The sequence below is a fragment of the Fonsecaea multimorphosa genome (assembly GCF_000836435.1).
Source record: "Fonsecaea multimorphosa CBS 102226 unplaced genomic scaffold supercont1.3, whole genome shotgun sequence".
Classification (NCBI taxonomy): Eukaryota; Fungi; Ascomycota; class Eurotiomycetes; order Chaetothyriales; family Herpotrichiellaceae; genus Fonsecaea; species Fonsecaea multimorphosa.
In genome coordinates this window covers 1,307,545-1,326,356 of record NW_015971637.1, presented here as the reverse complement: position 1 = coordinate 1,326,356, position 18,812 = coordinate 1,307,545, and the positions used below count along the sequence as shown (strand labels likewise).

The following is an 18,812-nucleotide window of genomic DNA, read 5'->3' as shown; positions in this document are numbered from 1 at the left end:
CAAGGTGGGCAAAAACGAGGTAGTGGCATCCCAAAGCCGGCCAATTTCAGTCCTCTAAACTGTCTTCACAACGAATTCTACATGTCTTCGTAAGAACTTGGGCTTACAATTGACCTGGACCGTCTCTTGTCCCTCCCTCCCAAGGGCACAGGGATCATCCTCTAAGGCCGGCAAATACCCGACCATATTGGCTCACGTCAGAAGGCAGAGATCAGAATGAGGAGAAGCTCGCCTTAACCCCCCTCACGTCGACCACAAATGTCGCAATCGCTTCTGCTACTGGATGGTAGAGGGTTGCACATGCTCATGGCACCCTCAAGCAGCTATCCGTCTATTCCACCTCTATGCTCGCTGACCAGACCAGCTGGTTGGCCAGTCCGAGAGACAGATTTACGCAACCGACCCTTAGGCAGTTGCGTGTTTGTCATCCGGCCCAGCCATAAAGCATCCATCGTCTCCCCCGCGTTTCGCCTGCGGTCTCTCAGACCTAAACCTGGGGTCGAACTATACTAGTAAATCAACGTCCACGAAATGGCAACAGCATCCAAAATCCATCTATCCACCGATGTGCCGGCCATCGTCCGCGTCAAGGCCTTGGATCGCGACGCCACCGACACGACTAACAAACTCTTGAACCACAACCACACCACACACGACATCATCTTCGACGACGTCGGCCGCCACAACCACATCGTGCACCACACGCTCGCCTCGTTCGCCTTGGGAGCCGACGCAGCAATACTGCAGAAGCAATATGACCAGAATGCACGTTACCAGCGAGCGCCTCCGCCGGCGGACGAGAACATCATCAACGCCCTGGACGATGATCCCAAGACGTTTTTAGACAGCATGGCCAAACCAGAGAACTACTCTTCCTTCCTGACCTATTTCACCAACAAACTCTCGTCGGGATCAATCCCCGACGTACTGAACGAATACGTCTTCTCCGACACCGAGCTTGCGCGTACAATCTTCAACCGCTTCTTCGCGGGATACTACCACCCGCTGATCCACCTCGGGTATGGGGTGGAATTCCAGCAGCCGGCCATCGTGGCCGAGGCGCTGGCCCAGGCGTGCGTACATTCCACGTACCTGGACGCCTTTTTCGACCTCACCGCCTCCGCCGCCGAAAAGACCACAACGCCAGACACGATGGTGAATCTACTTCGCAAGATCCGGGAAGACACCAAAGTCTCCACAGCGGTCCACTGGACCGACGGCCAAAAAGTCCGCGACGGGGTACTCGCTCGCGCCAGGGACGAAATGGTCAGCTACGCCGCACAGTGGAAATTATCTCCCCCATATACCCAGCAGGGCGTGGAAGAAGCCGCGGCGGAAGTCATCAACGCGGCCGCATATTTCACCGGCGCGGCACAGAACCCGCCCAGGGTAGTCAAGATGGATTTCTTCTACATGCACGCCGTCAACTCCAGCATTTTCCTCAGCGCGTTCCTTGCACAGGACTGGATCTCCCTGCCCATGAAGGCAAAACTGGTTGAGTGGAAAGGTAGGCTGGATCTGGCGCTGTACGCGTCGCGGAGATGTCCAAAGCTCCTGCTCGAGGAGATCGCGAACTATCCTCCCACTGGTGGGAGTGTACTTGGCTGGGACGAAATGTATCGCACGGCAAGCCGATTCATGGATGACGGACACACGGCGAAATTCATCCGCGCGCTGGCGAATGGTGAGAGGGTGTGCAAGCCGTTTGAGAATGGCAGCGTCATCCACACGCTGTCGTCCCCGGAGACTAATGGGCAGGTCAATGGGCACCATACGAACGGTGACGCCTCCAGAGGTGATGGAGAAAACGAACACGACGACGACAGATGGAAGATCAAGGGAGACATGTGGCTGCGGCTGGCCATGATGGTGCTGGATAGCGTGCAGCCCGAGAATGGCGAGAGGTGGGCGAGGAGCGTGGGCTTCGAAGAGGCATGGGAAGACTTTGTGCTCAGAAAGGACCATTACGGTAAAAATGGCATCTAGGAAGTGGTCGAGGTGATCAATCCAGTCTATAGTCTTGGATAGGAAATAGTATCTTGATATAATCAAAGGTGGCTCGGGGATCCGCAACACATGGACACCACCGTGAGGGCGCCGGCGCATAACTGTGAAACCCTCGTCAAGCCGTCCCGTTAGCCATCTCTTGGACTCGCTCTTGCTTGCGCCGACCCGCCACCTCTGCACCCGACTCCTTGACTCCTTAAAAGTGCAACAAATGCCGCAAGTTCAGCCTTCGGATCATCCATCCATGGGATCCAACCTGAAAAATTATGCGCGGTCTAAGTCTGTGAATCGTGCTGTGCCGGCGTGAGGCTATGGCTCATGGTCGGAAACCTGTGTGCTCAATTCTAGATCCCGTTGGTATTTGAGATGACAAATGCAGCATTCGTCCGGAGAACCACATGGTCGATCATCTGGATGGAGGTGGCGAGGACCCCGGAACAGCGTCATGCTCGACTCAGATCCGTAGTCGTCCTTGACCACAAGTACCATTTCGGTAATGCTGTCGTCTTCATGCTGTGGCCCAAGTCTGTAATGCAACAAGATTCTCTGGTCCCAGACAAGATCGTTGCAACGGGCCACACTTTGCGCGTCACCGAGCACGGTCAAACAATGATACACCCTTCCCAATTCGACCACTGCAACGTCTAAGAGATCAATAACGTCATTAGTGAACCGTCCTTTTTCTCTGGTATATTGGTCACAGAGCATGCCCTCAAGACTCAGAGTATAGGAGATGTTAAAAATAAGCATTCGGTGTAGTTTGAGAGAAAGAATCATTTTCCCTTCCCACTCTTGGAACAATCGGCGAGCTATTATGTTGAAAAGGCATGTCACTGCGTCTGAGAAGCTTGTCGAGTAAATGGGCTGAAACAAAGCTTTAGTATGGAGCAAAGAATAGTTGCATGTCAGTGATATGCCAAAAGGACCCAAGTTGACCTGACCCTGGGGTTGAAGCTCGTGGATAGAGAGTCGTCTGGAGATACCAAACCTACCAAGCAGAACCTCATCAAAGCTGAATGCAAACGATAGATAGTGAGCCAAAAAGATGGACTCCATTGCAGCCTTATCCATTCGAAGGGTTCCGGACGATGTGCTCAGTTCGTAGATTCCATTCGAGTCACACCTCAACCCTGACAAGACGAATCTGACGTCACTCTCTGCGACTTTCGCATCAATTCCTTCGACTGAGAAGTGAGCAGCTCCAGGCCGCATTGTCAGAAGACTGTCAGATTCCATTCCCGAGAGAGTGTCGATCAAGTCTCGAAATGGAGATTTGCGCTGATGATAATTGGGAGTGAGCTCTAAATATGCTGCAATTGCATCGCTGGCATGACTCATCTTTGCTGATAGGTCGCTTAACATGCGTCCTCTCCGTAAGACACCAATTAATAACTTTAGGTGAACTTGAAGCCGCATTATCAGCTCAAAGTAGATCTTCCGCAAGTGAGAACATTCCGCCTCTTTGAGATCCAAGGCCCGGTCAAGAAGTTCGTCAAACACTTCATATAGCATCAAAGTCCCGGCAACAAGGTCTTGAATGAGACTTCTCGCAGATATCTCGACGAGGGAAGACTCTAGGCTGTATAACCTCGAAGCCGTCATAATAGAAATATAGAAAAAACGGTCGATTTGATCTGTGAGGCGAGCCGGCTCTCTGATAGCAATGGCGTACAAGCCATCCTCATTTGACGATGCACCACCTCTTTCCAGTGCGACGATTTCGAAAAGTTCTATCAAGCGGGGACTTGTAGCAGACACGAGATATTGAAATAGATCGTCTAAACTCTTGTGCTTGTGCTCGTACATTGGGAGCTGCGAATTCCATGAACGTGGCTCGAGAACATCGGACAGCCTGAATCGAACGGTGCACAGCCAGCCGAAGCTCCTCGTCGGGATTTTGGATCGTTCCAAGGCTTGTAGACAATTCTTGCAGGGGCGGTTGCCTGAGCACTACATTCTGTGTCAACGTCGGATTCAGCACATTGAGGACCTACTTACTGGCTTCTTCATCAATCGACACCGAAAGCACGCACCCCCCGCAGCGCTGACCTTCTTTTTGTTTTTCTTTCTGTCTTCAGTCCATTTCCCTCTTTTGTTGGTCTCCTGTGCCCAAGGAAGTGTAAAGCACGAGAGTGACGAGACAGGGACTCCTTCTTTTGTTTGTTGTGTGAATGATCTTTTCCGCTTGCCTGACGACTTCGCAGTGGCCTTTAATGGTTCCACCACATTGGTCACTTCGTTACCGATTCCTCGTCGGCGAAAAGCGGCATTGGAAACGTAAGCCGGATCGCGGAGAGAATTTTGCTGATTTTGAGAGACTACACAACCGGCCAGATCGAAACTTTGAGTGGTGTCGTCCGATAGCATTGTCATTGACAGGTAATTGCTAACTGGTGCAAGATTTTGAGGCGGCACATAGGCCAAGGCCTGATTGGGAGCAATCTGAGCAACTCTGGTGACTTCGAGGGGGCAATAAGTGAGAGCTGAACGTGCGACTGTGATCGGGAGCGCTGAGGCTACATTTTCTGTTGACATTGGCAGAGGATTCCATACGTCCATATCCAAAATGGCGGTTTGAAAGTCTGAGTATGTCTCAGGGGCTGCGAATTGCATGGACTGATCGGGAGACGAGACAGGCTCGAGTCCATTAAGCCGGAAGTCGCTGGAGCCGGGATGCTGAGTATTGGTAGTAGCTAATTGAGATGAATCGGCCAGGATGGGCTGCATTAAAGACAAGTCTTCTCCGAGGAATGGATCGAAGGTCTGCATCAGGTCCCATTCTTCGTTGGGGGATAAGGCTGGCAAGTCAAACTTGCTGGGGTCAATATTCCCGGAGTCAGAATCGAGCTCCATTGTTCACGACGGCGTCGCGCCAAACAAAGATATTATTGATGTGAGAGAGAACAGATATAGCTTCTGGCGCCGGTTGGCAATGTAAGAGGAGAGGCAGGACTCGCGAAATGGGAGCCGCCCTATATACGTGTGAGGGCGGTTGCAATGTGTTTTCGCCAACGAGGTGCCAGGCGGCCATTGATTGGACAGAGGTGCAGCAGACTGTTTCTAGTCTTAACTTGGTTAGATCATTTAATTCCGAATTGCTACAAGCAGTTAGCGTTGGACTCGTCGTGGGGGCAGTCCTTGTTCCGAAGACCCGATGAGGAATAGCTCCAATTCTGTCCTTCTAACTCGATTGGGACTTCGGAACAATCGACAGAATTGTATATGAGGTTGAAGATTCTTGTTCCAGAGGATAGTAAGACCCAGTGAAAAGGATGACAAGTCAAAAAGAAGGAAACACGTCATCCAAAAAACAAGTGGACTGACCAATGTCTTCTCCCTGCCCATTCCACAATATCGCTTCCACCGGCATTGGCACACAAACCCCGACCGATACCTTCGGAGCTAGTTCACCAAATCCATGGACCAGAGGGGACATCCTCTCCTTGCTACAACTGTTGGCAATGCTCTTCTTACCGCCGGCAATATGGGCCACTAGAGAACTCTACATTCGATGCAAGTCAATTACTGGCGTGCCTTTTCACATAGAGACTAATCCTCCCCATAGGCATCGGATATACCCATGAACATGAGGCACGACTCAACTTCATCGCTCTCATTCGGATGATTACTATTTTCAATGGTCAAAGCCCAAACCCGACCTCTGGTTAAGGCCTCTCTACGCCCTGTGCCGCTTCGTGTCTTGCTGTAAGTCTTGCAAAAATCCCACGTATGCACCTGTCCAGCTCAATAGATATCAACATGGCTAATGTACAGAGGCTTTTCGGCCAGGCCCCATGTCCCAAGAACCTGCATTCCCACGTTGCTGTGGTCGTCAGGCTCTTCTTCCTCGACCTTCCCAAGAAATGAACTGCCCGCTAGAATTCTTGCTGTGTATCAGATTATAATATACATTGTCCCTGCCTCCCAATCGAACCACCCCTCGACCGACTGGGTTGTCTCGCCGTGCACTCAACGAAGAGTGTTAACTTGAGCTTCCCAAAAGCCCTGTGGCAGTCTGGGAATATTGATCTTTGGGAAAGAGATCCCTCCGCCAGTACTGGACTCCCTCTTCGGAAGACCCTTGGGTGGTGAGGGCGTTGATGGCGGCGTGGTTGAGTTCTGTCGACCGCCGATACCTATGCTCTTATTTTCTCGGATATTATCGAATGTAGTAAGACTTTCGTCTAGTCCCTGCTGGAGTTGGAGGCGGGCGGCTGTTTCGTCGGCAGATTCGGGTTGAGCATCATCGGTGCCAGGTGTTGAGCGCTGAGACATGTCCTCTGCCATAGTCGTCGAATCTTGCGGTGGGGTACTGGTTGCCTCACCAGATGTATCGTTCTCTTTTCCATCGTGCCTCTGACCATCCAGCTCCGCGCTCATCTTTGCATCGTCCACCGGAGTTTGCTTCGGGGTGGGGATGAACGCAGGCACTACTCCACCCGCCATTCTAGCCCAGAATAAGCGCTCCCTCAACCGTACCAGTTCTTCCCATGCGTCCTCCTCATCCTTCTGATCACCGACCTTGACCACTCCCTCTCGAACCATACGTATATAGGCGACCAGATCACCCACGCCACGCACCTTTTCCAAGCAGAGTGTGCAGACACACCATCTAGTAGCACCTTCTCCTTCGCGAACACGCATGGCATGTGTCCGAGGATTTTCTCCTTGTTTCCTGTTCTCTCCGCACAGAGCGCAAGGCGTGTATCTCCCGTACAGCTTGATGGATGCCTCGGGAATTGGTTCGACGATGAGAGTAGAATCGCCCATGGCGGCAAGAATGCTGCGTCGATTCAACCAGGACAGGGTTGGTGATAGGTCAAGACGAAGAGTCGGCTCAATATCTTCGACCAGAATACGCTTAAAAAATCGCGTTTCTCTCAGCGGGACAGGTCCCTTGGCGTCTGGATTGGGGCTAAACGACCCCGGAATATTTGGAGAATTGGCGAGCTTCGACGTCGCTGGCTGAGAGATCTGTGATAGATTTGGTTGTGAATGATTACTCAGTGAGCCGAGACCCATCACATTTAACCCGCCATAGGAGCCAGAGCCTGCTCTGGATGGGGCATGAGAAGGATTATGCGACCGAAAATGGGAGGTTTGTACCAAATTCCTGAAATCCTCATACGCGGGAATATCTGTCCGGCAGAGTGGTTTGACGAGGTGTGTCAGAGCGGTAGAAGGGCTCGGCGCAAGTTCACCATGCTCAGGCGTGACGGGGGACAGGTTCATCGCTTCGAGCAGACGAGCAAGATCGCTCCCTTCTCTTGTCACGCCGGGGCTTGACGGTGCCAGCGACACTCGTGGGGAGTCAAGTTCCCTTCGGTAGTCCGGAGCTGGACCAATTTGCTGCATCAGGGTTTTCAACTCCGTCAATTGCTCGGTTTGAGAAGCTATCAAAGCCTCGCCGTCCTTGATCTGGTCGCGAAGCTGTTGATTCTTCTTTTCGACAGCGTCCCGGTCTCGGTTGGCCGAAGCCACCATCTTGTTTGCCTCGTCAAATAAAGAGGCTGTCAGAGTTTCCAGCTCCGACTCTATTCCACGCTTTTCCTGGAGGACTTGTGCCCTTTGTTTCTTCTCCTCAAACAGCTCCGCTGTAAGCTTGTCTTTTTGCTCATCAACTTTTTCCTTTGGAAGTAAGTCTCCTCGCGAGATCCTTTCTTCATATGCTTTAGCTTCTGCCTCCAGTTTTGCAATACGGGCTTTTGATGCTTCCAACTCCTGTCTCGTCTGGGCAAGAGTATCATCCAAGGTAGTTTGGTGGTTGATTGCACTTATGAGTTTGTCGCTCAGAGCGGCAACTTCAGCGTTGACCTCGGGATGTTTGGAGGGCGTCGAATTGGATCTAGAGAGATTGGACGCATTTGCGTTCCTCGGATCTGCAATGGTCCGGAAGGAGTTTTCTGGGGAGGTCCCTTGGTGTTTCGGGGGCTCGGGAGGAGAGGAGTCTACGGTCGCCATTGTTCGCAGATTGGAAGCGGACTGCGCTTTGGACAGGTGATTTCGCGGCGTGCTCATGGGTGGCCCCAAAGATATTGAGCGCGAATGAGTGGGTGCGCCAGCTCCTAAGAAGGCGCCATGATGTACCCAAGCATTCATGATCCCTTGATGGAAGAGAAGTGAGAGCGATTTGTTTCATGCAACTGTTGTGCAAGGCATGCTGGCTGCCGCTGGTCGCTTTGAGCAAGCTGCAGACAAAAGTAGGGCGCAGGCTAGCCGACGCGAGGAGTGGACGGTGATCCCACTCGTGGATAGGTCACAACACCCTGAGAAATAGGTACGGGGAGGTGTATGAAAGCAACGTCGAGATCAGAACAGAATGAGGTGATCTTGAGGGGACCTGGGGATGGCCTGTGGACGATATAGGAGCGAATTATTGTATTACCCGGAAGGTCCTTGAGGGTTTGCAGCCAGTCAAATGATGAGATGGGCGAGTCTGGTCTTCTCGCTTTCTCTCGGTTAATGGCCGGTGAAGGAAATGTATGGCACCAGATGGCACAGTTAGGTGTGCCGCGTCATAAGCGGAGGGATTTGGGCGGTTGGGCGGTTGGGGCGTTTTGGTTGTTTGTGGCACCCACGCGCCACATGGGCTCGTTAGCTAACGACCAGGCCTAGTGAGCCCAGAGCTGGCACCCGTCTCGCCGTCTGGAGATACTGCCCCGCTTGCCATTCTGCGGATTTCTGCTGAAAGTCTCTTTCTTCTTGCAGTAGGATTGCAGGAATTGCAAAGATGGCGGACGATGATTTAGCACAGGTATGCTCCTCGAGAAGGTTATCCAATTCAAGTGACTCATTCATTCGCACAGATCAGGGCAGCCCGCCTTGCCCAACTCAAGCAACAGCAGGGGAGAGCAGGGTCAGGCGACAACGGCGACGATGAAGAGCAAAGAAGGTTTGGAAGAACTATCACGTTCGCCGGACGGAATATTGATAGAGATGCAGAAAACAAGAGTCAGAAGCACGATCCCTCATGCTGTCTCAAATCCTCGAACCCGAAGCTGCGGATCGGCTGGGGAGAATACGCATGGTGAAAGAGTCACGCGCCACGGACGTCGAGAACAGGCTGATCATGCTCGCACGCTCAGGTCAACTACGACAAAAGGTTACCGAAGATCAACTGAAAGAGATGCTGGCCAGTCTTTCCGAGCACGAGAAGCAGACGGGGCACAGTGTGGAGAGTGTGAAAGTCGTCCGCAGAGGTGGATGGGACGATGATGACCTGGACGACCTCTTGAAGGAGGTATAATCGAGAGAAGGAGGGCAAAAGTCCTGACGCATTTGCATGATACCCCGCGATGAACATTGCTTTCCACATTCATGACTGCGACTCTGGTCGAGGAAAAGGAGCAGACGTCGTTGCGACCTCTGTGGCTGACCTAACAGCCTTAGCAGCTTTGCGTTCCTCTCTCAGCTTCTTGCGAATCGCCCGCAGATCCGGCGGTTGCTCGATGCCTAGCCTCTGGCGCAGCTCGCCAACATCCGTCTCAAGTTCCTCCTCCCAGTACACATTGATGAGGTCTTTGCTCTTCCATCCGTTCGAGAACGCCCATGGCAGGAAGATCTGAAACATCCTCTGCCTCTCGAGTGGCTTCAGCCGAACCATTGCAGCCAAACTGAGTCCCGTCATGGGCAATCCGGTGTTTGCAAACTCAAATGCCTTCAAGCCAAGCTCTCCCTCTACCCATACCGGCAGACCGGTCACAGCATGGTAGAAATCGTGACATTCCCGGTATCGCTGCATGACATAGGCCTCCTCTTCGTCGTCAATGTACCGTACCGCATCTCTTGTGTCTGGGGTGACGCCTTCCCTGTCGAGCCACGCGGCGTATGTTCTTCCCACGCTGTTGTCAGGCAGCTGTCGTAATTTCTCGAGAGACATGGTCTTGGAAGTAATGCGGGGCCGGTCTCGTAGTATTCTTCTCCCAGTCGGATCCGACAACATGCGCTTCCGCAGCCATGAAATGAAGAAAGGTTGGGCGGTTGCCTCGCCTAGTGCGGCGACCATATCATGCCTGTAGGGATCGATGAGCGAGGTGACTGCGCTACCAACTGCTAGGCCAACGCGCTCCACGGCAGTGAGGGGGACGTGACCGGGGTAGTTAGGGGGAGGCCGGTTGAGCACTGAGAATGGACGTGGTGAGGATGCGCTGGAAGAAGCATGGCTGTCGTACTGGCGTGGGAGACGAGCACAACTGGCGCAGACGGGATGTGAGATGTGGAGTATGGAAGACAGCAGAGCGAGATCACGGTGTCTGGTTGATCTCAGAAGCTTCATCTTGCCCTTTGGACCAGTGGAGGGCTCTTGGGCTTTCTGTAGAGACTTTTGAGCATTGAGCGCAGGGACAATTCGAACTTGGGTCTCGGCTGATCATCGGTGGAACCACTTGATCTCGAGAGGTCATGCATGATTCCTCATTGGCTGGACCTTCCAAAGGGTGTTGTCGATGTTGTTGATTCATCATTACGGCTCATGCATCTCAACATTTCAGCCTCTCACAGCCATTATGGATATTTTCTCTGGGCCTGTTTGCTCAAGCTTGCAGAGTAGATGACGCACTCGACGAATCAGCAATGGGGGCACGCAGTCGGTAAGGTACCAAGACATGGTTCAGGCAAATCTCTGAAGAAACTGAAGTTGAGCGTCAAAATGAGCAATGCTGAGTTGCACCTTCTCCTTGCACCTGTATGAAGTGATTGCCTGCTTCACCAGTGAATTGCCACTCAAGAAATATTAGATCATGTCCTCATTAACACTTCTACGGCGGCATTTCCTCTCTCATTCCAAACACTCACCAGCAGAGCCTCTGTACAATATTCGTCTTCTGTGCTGCTCGCCACATCTCCCCCAGTCCCGTCGGCAACTCACATCTCCCAAGATCCGCTTCTACAGTCCCTCGTCACTCAAAATGTCTGATCCAGTCCTCAATTCAGATAACATCTCCCGCATCACAGCGGCTGAGAAGGAGATCACTGGCTCTGACAAGGTCGTCAAGGGTGGTCCTACAGCCCAAGCCCAGTCTCATGCTGGTGAGACCATCAACTCCCAAACCCTGCACGACATCACAGAGGGTGAAAAGAAAATCACTAGTGGTGAACGCATCAAGGGTGGCCCCACAGCTACCGCCCAAAGTATCCTCGCCCAGGAACGCAATGGAACCTCTGACACCTCCGCCAACGAGCAAAACCCATCCGGGACACTCGACAGCAACACCATCTCCAAGATTACTGCTGCTGAAAAGGGCATCACTGGTTCCACCAACCCGGTACGAGACGGTCCCACTGCACAAGCCCAGAAGCATGCCAATGAGCCTATCAATCACGACACCTTGCATGACATTACAGAGGGGGAGAAGAAGATCACCGGGAACCCACGCCCAATTGCTGGTGGACCTACGGCTACCGCTCAGAGCGAGTTGACGAACAGTCGATCTTGAATGCCAGGATCTCAAGTCCTTGTAAGATAGGAAGCCATACCAAGATTCGAGGAGTTCTATGTCCCAATTGAAATGGAGAGTGTGCACTGGTTGGCCAACCAAGCAGAGGCGGAAAATGTACGAGTAACACAGGGATCATGGCCAATGGCTTTCTTTGAACAGGCAATCTTGAGACAAAGGCCCTGTGTGCCACCGGCTTCGCGTGTATTATCCGAGCATAGCATGACACAGTATCATACTGTGTGACACTAGAAAACGAAGAAAATTATTGCGAATGTATCATAAGGGAAAAGGGACACAGGACAATTCGTACCCATTTGACTCCTTTCATTCTCTGCTTTTCTACTTGAATTCTCACCCTGTGAAAGGACATGTCCACTACTCCTGTGCCATGTTGAACATTCAGACAATTGTGCCAGCTCGACCATCCGACTCCGGCCTCTGAGTCTCCTCAAACGAGCTGGAAGCGAAAAGATACATTGCAGGTGCAGGCTTTCCCACGAAATCACTCCTCCTGGAGATGTCCTGGATCGTTGGCCTGAGCTCTCTCCTGCAGGTGGTTGCCAGCTACCTGGTATTTCTCGACTCGCGACGAGAATATCCCGATTTCACAGCGCGTAGTCTCATGGCTGGCGCAGTCGAAAGCATCGATAACTGGGAGATAATTACATCCTGCAAATGTCAAGTGCTTGACCCAGCGCCACATTCTATGTGTAGTTGTGGTCGTCCTTGTTTACACTCTTCGCGCTCTCTTGCATGTAACCAGGTCATTCCTCTTTTTTTGGCCTTTTTTCCCCTTCTTTTCTCCCCCTTCCTTTTTGGTGGCCTCTCGGCGTTGCATTTTCTCTCTTTTCTCCCCTGGTCATTTGTTGACAATAAAATATTGAAGCCGATGCTGAGTCAGAGGCGAGGCTTTGGTACATTGAGCCCCAAGGATAGCTTGGATGCTGGTCTCGTGTCCAAAGCAGCCCTCGCCTCGACGGAATATTTGGAGTACCTTGGACGTTGAAGCTTTCCTTGCTTCCCTGCAGTGTAATCGTACATGCTTTTTGGTGTGGTTGAACTCGAAAACGAGTTTGGATTGATAGGGCATCTGTCGAGAAAAGGTGCACGGTTTGCGACGGAGGACTTTGGTCTAGCCAGTGCCAGGCGTGCAAGATGTGGGTGTTTTCTTGATGGCTGCACACGGATGGCTTCTTGGTCACCATTCCCAGTCGTCATCAGAGTCCTCATACTCGTCCTCGATGTAGGAGTCGTATTCGTAGTGGTCCTCGTCCTCGACCTCGTATCTATCTTCGACTTCGGCTTCACCCGCACCTTCAACTTCGTCTTCGTCTTCGTCTTCATCTTCATCCTCGTCTTCGTCTTCATCGAGAAAGAGGGAAAAATGTTGAGACATCCTGAATGCGAATATCGCTTGGTTGAGATCGGGGGGCTCACAGTCGGATTCAGGGTCAACCTCTTCCCCTCGTTCAATGGCTTTCCTTCTCTCTTCGCGACGAATTTCTTTCTGGGTACGCTTTCTGGGGAGCCAGCGAGTCTCGTCATTCTCATCAAGGACCACCGGTTCTAAGAGTTTGCAGCCTTCTTGATCCTCCAACTCCCATAGCACTGGTGATGGGGAAGTGAAACCGAGCAAGATGGGTCTGGTCACAGTTCCTCGAGTGTAAAACTCTAGATTTTCCAATTTGGTGCCTTCAAACCGCGAATTGTGTGCGATATAGCCTGATGATAAGCGGCAACCTTCCACTGTCTTGACCCACGCACAGCCTTCGATATGTGAAGTTAGATCTCCCATCCTTCCGATGACCTCCATCGTCTGTCTGTCCTTCCCAAGACAGCGGAGAGCGAAGACTTGAGCGACACCCCGGAGGTCGAAGTAAGGGTACAGCCGAAGTTTCCCTTCATGGCCCAAAAATCGTTCACGTACTACTGGAAACCCCTGCTCAGTCGTTGATGGAGCAGTGGTATCGAAAATCGAAGTGCGATGGAAATTGTCCAGGGCGTGGCTTTCCATCGCTAGCCTAGCCGCGGCAACCACACAATCGTGAGCTGAGCGATATGGCCAAGCTCCGTGTGCAGGATAGGAATGGTGACCGTGCATCTTCTGAAGAGGGCAGTGCTGGGTTTCATGATCTGGGTGGTCTCCGACCAGCTGGATTATGAGCGTGTTTTCGGCGTTGGGGGTTGTGGCACATTCCTCGCTCTCCTTACCTTTGCAGGACGAGTCTGGAAAGACATTCTCGCAGACTTCTGCAAGTCTGAGGCGAAGATTACGAAGCTGGGGCATTATCTTTTGTAGAGACACGCACAAGTGATCGGCTTTGGTGTCGTTGAGGTCTGAGTGAAAAGCAAAAACTTCGTCATCGATCTCCAGATTGCAGACTGAATTCGGCAATGCATCTAAGACGAGCCGAAGTCCACGAATTGGGACGTAGAGTGTTCTGGAGGCGCCGCCAGTGATGAACAAGCTGAAGCTCTCGAGCTGTTGCATTTCTCGGACTTTCAGTGATAGGCGCTGAAGTTGCTGCGACAATTCACAGCCTGGGTTATCGTAGTAGGGATAGGAATACTTTCTGATCTCCAGAGAAAGCGATTTCGTGGCCAGTGAAGCCCGGCATGTTGACTGGCAGAACTTTTTCAATTGACAACGGGTGAGGGTGATGTCGGTCCAGAGTAGATCTTCACCAATGTCGTGCCAGAGACGACAGACAGTAAGCGTATTGAAGAAGGATCGGTCTCGATTCCCGCGCGAATCCAGTTTGACCCTTGACAGAACCAGCCTGATCAGCTCTGCAGGGAAGTTATTCATACTGCGCGTCATGGTGTAGAGGGTTGAGGTTTCAATTTGATGTTATGCAGAGAAGCAGGATTCTGCGAGCGTGATATTAACGAGAGGAAAGATATCCTTCAAAAATTGAAGGCAGCGATATTTGACGCAGTGAGACGAACAAAGAGGGCAGCTGCCGATGGGTGAGGCAGAAAAGAATTGAGAGTGAAGTTACTGGGTGTCTTCTTGGCGCACGACCTGCAGTCCAGCGTGAGGTCCGTAGTAAGAGACTGTGACTTGAGTGAGATGGATAGTGACATTGGTAGGTAAGGGGGCTGGCACACCAAAGCCTATGAAGAGTGAGTGAGATTCTCACGAAATCAAATCTCTATAAGTCAGTCAAGAGAGACACTCAAATTTGGACAAGGGGGAGCTTTTACTTGAAGGCAAAGGAATACCACGCTCTGCTAACTAAAGTAGGTAGATTCGTCGCTGCGTACTGGTTAGTTCTTCCCATCTCAAGATGCAGGAACAGGCCCTAGATGTTAGCAACCAGTTTATGGCGGGACTGATCATTGCAAGTTCAACACCAGCGTGCATTTGTAGGTTTCAGACTGCTGGGGTGCACAGGATGCCCTTTTGAAGAGACAGGTCTCAGGTATGAGCTGGTATAGGGTGAACCGACTGAAAGGCAGCATCGGGGAGTCTGGGCAACGATCACCATGCTGCTTGACCAGAGTCGATAACCGTCAAATACAAAAGGACTCCCGAGCTCCAATAGTATCCAAAGAACTTGCCTGCTACAACCTTCGTGATAAGGAGGTATGGCCATTCCAATGAATGAGAAAGTGGAGTGAGACCGTACATGAGCCGCTTAGACAGTCATCGTGTTGGAGAGGACTGCACTCCAGATGTTGCACATGAAGTAAGATGCTGGAGAATCGACCTGAGGGAGTAGCGTGTGGAGGAATGTAGGACCTTTAGAGGCTCTGATAACGGCTTTTGGCGACTGTGCGCCATGTTGGAATATCCTGAACAATGATGATGGACGATCTGCTTCATTCCTGGAAAGTATGTACACTTTGGGTGGCATCCTGGGGATGACCTGTCACCCGTTGTTTTTTCTATTTCGCAACCTTAAAAGACACCTCACTAGGCGGTAAGCCACAGACTGCTCCTCAATAGTTTTCTTTCCCCCATTTGTTGAAAGCATCGTGGACAGCCTGAGCCAACATATTAGAGAGTTTCGCATATGGGCAGAGCTCGGCGCACCTTAGGCAGAGTCACATTGGGCACAACGACCGTATTCAGAGCGCTGGGAGCGTTCCGGGGGGTCTGGTTCTTGTCACCCTTGGGATGATATTGATATTTGAAGTGCTTGGAATGGTCCTCGTGGTCATGGTCCACCTGCCACGGCATGGAGCTCTGAGCGACCGACACTTCGGCTTCTGAGGTGGCGGAGGTAGGCTTGCGACCGAAATAAAATCCTGCGAGACCAAAGGCACCGGACATGATACCTAGGAGGATCTAGTCATGGTTAAGAGCAGCTCGAAGCAGAGTATCGGAGTGTGCGGAGAGCGTACATAAAGCTCAGGATCTCGGCGGGCGCCCTTCTGCAGCACAGTATCTTTTCCAGCTTCACCAGCTTTTGCAGCTGCTCGACGAGCCAAAGTTGCCGCGAAAGCCATTTTAAAAGGTAGTTGACAGAGGAGTGGTGGATGTAGCTGGTTGTTGAAGACCCGGAGCTTGTCGGTGGTGTGAGCTGGAGGTCAACGTGAAGTTCAAGTTCCGCAGTCTGATTGACTGAGCTTCATTGGGACTAGTCGCTCATGTGATATTCACGTGACTGCGCCCAAGATTGTGTCATTCATCTCACCATCTCATCTTCCCCCTGAAACCCCGAATTCGAATTTCGGAAATGCGCATCCGAGTTCTTGTTCTCGTTCTTCGTGCCTGGCAGCAATCAGCCTCACTTTCAGTCGCCCGACCTTGTAACGCTTCACCTTCACTTTCACCAGCACCGCTATGGACGATCCGCTCATTCGACAAACCCTCACGTTCCGCATATAAGCGACGATAGATCAAAGCAGACCCTTCTCTTGTGCGACTTACTGCGACCTGGATGCTGTGAACAAGCCCTCACGTATCCCCACGATTCAGCAACGTCACCCCCGTGCCTTTCTTCGTACCTGACATACACTCTCGATATGCGCCCGGCATTGCGCTCGTGACGCGAGTTTTCTGTTGCTCTAGGAGACCATGGCCGTCAGACCCTCGACCGCTCGAAGCGAAATCTCCTCTGCCATCTCTGAAGATGGGTATGGATCTAGACCCCAGTCGGGTGTCCCTCTTCCTGCGCTGCCCAACCCTCCACCCTCACAACATGGGTACGCTCACCTTAGAGGGATCACACAACCTACAAACCGCTCGATAAGGAGCAATCCTTCTCCTGCCGCTCCTGCCGCCCCGTCGAGTACTGCTGGCTCGAGTCGGCCGCAGAGCCCTGTTTCTCAGGGCAGCCGCACCCATGTTCCCTCTTTAACAGCACAAGGCTTCTTCAAGCCAATGAGTTCGCAACGTTTACAAGCACAAAGATTGAGGAGACCTCTTGGCGCCAGAACAATGCAGCCGCCAGCGCCAATTCCAGATGGGGATGTGGATGAAGATGCCCGCAGTGTTGCGTCCAGCAGACAAGGGCCCTTCCATGCGATGCCCAGGAGCCATCGTCCCGCCCCATCGATCACGACGGAATATACTCAATCGGATGCGCCAGACACTGTTGATGCCGCATCTCCCGATTTCGTCTCTCAACACGACGGCGACACGCAGCTTGTCAATGGAGTCAATCCCCAGAAACCGCATCGGCCATCTCGGCTTAATATCGCTACCACTCTCAAGGCTGGCGAGCCGCCTCAGAAGTCGCCTCTCTCTTTTCGGTCTGGCTTGAGCCTAGCCAGCAAGCATCGCTTGGAATCTGGACATCTGCCTTTGTCTTCGAATGCGACCTCTCCCGCGTATCCACCCGATTCAAATACCGAGGTTGCCGTGAAGAGTGCTCTAGGCAAGAATTATGAGTATTTCGAGGGCAACACAATCTTCTGGCTTGGAGGCCGTATTCAAAATGCTCGAGACCGTCCCATAAACATCGCCACTGGCGTATTCTTAGTTCTGCCGGCGGTCTTATTCTTTGTTTATTCGTGAGTCGACTTTATTTCAGCCGTGATTGTGACAGAGCTGACCGATGCAGGGCCTCGTGGTTATGGCATCACGTCTCACCCGCCGTCCCCATAATATTTGCTTATCTGTTTTTCATTTGTTTATCTTCTTTTCTTCATGCTTCTCTTGTTGATCCAGGGGTAAGGCTTAACCACACCTTTTCAATCAGGCTTACCTGCTTACACCGACTAGGTTTTCCCTCGAAATATCCATCCGTTTCCGCCGGAGGATAACCACGACCCTTTGGCTTTGGGACCTCCTACTAATGACTGGGTCATGGTACGACTGGCTACCTCGCAAACCGCGGCGATGGACGTGCCGGTCAAGTATTGCAAGACCTGCAACATTTGGCGACCGCCACGGTGTTATCATTGCCGAGTCTGCGATAATTGTGTCGAAACCTTGGACCACCACTGCGTCTGGCTCAATAATTGCGTGGGCCGACGCAACTATCGGTACTTCTTCACCTTCGTCAGCACAGCAACCTTCTTGGGGCTGTATTTGGCGTTTGCGTCTTTGGGCCATGTGATTGCCTACCGAGACCAAAGACACGTCTCTTTCGGGACGGCCATAAACCGAAACCGCGTACCGTTCGCCATGTTTATTTATGGATTGTTGGGGTTTGCATATCCTTTTGCGTTGTGGATGTACCACTTGCTCCTTGTCGGCAAAGGCGAAACTACTCGAGAGTATCTCGCGTCTCGAAGGTTTCCCAAGGCAGAGAGGCATCGCCCTTTCACACAAGGAAATTTCATCAAAAATTGGATTTCGGTGCTGGCACGACCTAAGCCCCCTACTTATCTGCATTTCAAGAAGCGGTATGAAGAAGGCGACCAGCGGTTTGGGATGCGGAGAGGAGACCGGCAAGCGAAGGTGGGCAATCGGATGCAGAACGGCGAAATGGAGATGAAACCGGTGCAGGGGTCACAAAAGACCTTTGAGGGTCCTGCAGGGAGGAATCTGCCAAAGAAAGAGACCAAATGAAGGTGTATATACTAGTGTAATTGGACCCCTTGGTGGCGGAGAATGTATATCAGGCTGGGAAAATGGAATCAGAGCAATGTTTTGCAAGCGAGCCCCAAGACAAGCTGGATATGACAAAAGAGATCGGATCAGATCCACGGGCAATGTATCTCAGTTGCCTAGTGGTAAATGCAAAGCACCTAGTTTGGTGCAGGTTGTGGAATGTTGTTGTTGTGGTTTGGGTCGCTCTGCTGGCCGAGGACCTGCGATTGGCTCAGGAGTCGATGTCTCCTCCCCTGGGCCATTGATATGGTAGATTGACTTCCTAATCTCGCCATCCCTCTCTTAAGGCTCTTAAGGCTTGTCCAGTGTCCAGCCTCTTGTTTGTTGCAACCCTCCCACATCTCACTCCGTGCACGCGT

At 51.9% G+C, this 18,812-nt stretch overlaps 9 protein-coding genes across 9 annotated transcripts; 4 read left to right on the top strand and 5 right to left on the bottom strand.

Annotated features, from left to right (window-relative positions):
* Positions 1-531: 531 nt before the first annotated feature.
* Positions 532-1,986, top strand: Z520_02291 (uncharacterized protein; the record flags this gene model as incomplete). The annotated part of the gene is made up of 1 exon (XM_016772805.1): positions 532-1,986. The coding sequence occupies one exon, from the start codon at positions 532-534 to the stop codon at positions 1,984-1,986; it is 1,455 nt and encodes a 484-aa protein (XP_016636275.1).
* Positions 1,987-2,316: 330 nt separating this feature from the next.
* Positions 2,317-4,860, bottom strand: Z520_02290 (uncharacterized protein; the record flags this gene model as incomplete). Its single annotated transcript, XM_016772804.1, has 2 exons — positions 2,317-3,957; positions 4,006-4,860. 2 exons carry the CDS (start codon positions 4,858-4,860, stop codon positions 2,317-2,319), a joined length of 2,496 nt encoding a protein of 831 aa, XP_016636274.1.
* Positions 4,861-5,976: 1,116 nt separating this feature from the next.
* On the bottom strand, positions 5,977-7,968 carry Z520_02289 (uncharacterized protein; the record flags this gene model as incomplete). The annotated part of the gene is made up of 1 exon (XM_016772803.1): positions 5,977-7,968. The coding sequence occupies one exon, from the start codon at positions 7,966-7,968 to the stop codon at positions 5,977-5,979; it is 1,992 nt and encodes a 663-aa protein (XP_016636273.1).
* Positions 7,969-8,737: 769 nt separating this feature from the next.
* On the top strand, positions 8,738-9,253 carry Z520_02288 (uncharacterized protein; the record flags this gene model as incomplete). Its single annotated transcript, XM_016772802.1, has 3 exons — positions 8,738-8,761; positions 8,814-8,899; positions 8,950-9,253. The coding sequence occupies 3 exons, from the start codon at positions 8,738-8,740 to the stop codon at positions 9,251-9,253; spliced, it is 414 nt and encodes a 137-aa protein (XP_016636272.1).
* Positions 9,254-9,322: 69 nt separating this feature from the next.
* Z520_02287 (ubiquinone biosynthesis protein coq4, mitochondrial) lies at positions 9,323-10,282 on the bottom strand (the record flags this gene model as incomplete). Its single annotated transcript, XM_016772801.1, has 1 exon — positions 9,323-10,282. The coding sequence occupies one exon, from the start codon at positions 10,280-10,282 to the stop codon at positions 9,323-9,325; it is 960 nt and encodes a 319-aa protein (XP_016636271.1).
* Positions 10,283-10,913: 631 nt separating this feature from the next.
* On the top strand, positions 10,914-11,441 carry Z520_02286 (uncharacterized protein; the record flags this gene model as incomplete). The annotated part of the gene is made up of 1 exon (XM_016772800.1): positions 10,914-11,441. The coding sequence occupies one exon, from the start codon at positions 10,914-10,916 to the stop codon at positions 11,439-11,441; it is 528 nt and encodes a 175-aa protein (XP_016636270.1).
* Positions 11,442-12,642: 1,201 nt separating this feature from the next.
* On the bottom strand, positions 12,643-14,265 carry Z520_02285 (uncharacterized protein; the record flags this gene model as incomplete). Its single annotated transcript, XM_016772799.1, has 1 exon — positions 12,643-14,265. The coding sequence occupies one exon, from the start codon at positions 14,263-14,265 to the stop codon at positions 12,643-12,645; it is 1,623 nt and encodes a 540-aa protein (XP_016636269.1).
* Positions 14,266-15,389: 1,124 nt separating this feature from the next.
* Z520_02284 (uncharacterized protein) lies at positions 15,390-15,899 on the bottom strand (the record flags this gene model as incomplete). Its single annotated transcript, XM_016772798.1, has 3 exons — positions 15,390-15,434; positions 15,484-15,738; positions 15,795-15,899. 3 exons carry the CDS (start codon positions 15,897-15,899, stop codon positions 15,390-15,392), a joined length of 405 nt encoding a protein of 134 aa, XP_016636268.1.
* A 571-nt stretch (positions 15,900-16,470) lies between these two features.
* Z520_02283 (uncharacterized protein) lies at positions 16,471-18,411 on the top strand (the record flags this gene model as incomplete). Its single annotated transcript, XM_016772797.1, has 3 exons — positions 16,471-17,408; positions 17,459-17,567; positions 17,620-18,411. 3 exons carry the CDS (start codon positions 16,471-16,473, stop codon positions 18,409-18,411), a joined length of 1,839 nt encoding a protein of 612 aa, XP_016636267.1.
* Between the last annotated feature and the right edge of the window lie 401 nt (positions 18,412-18,812).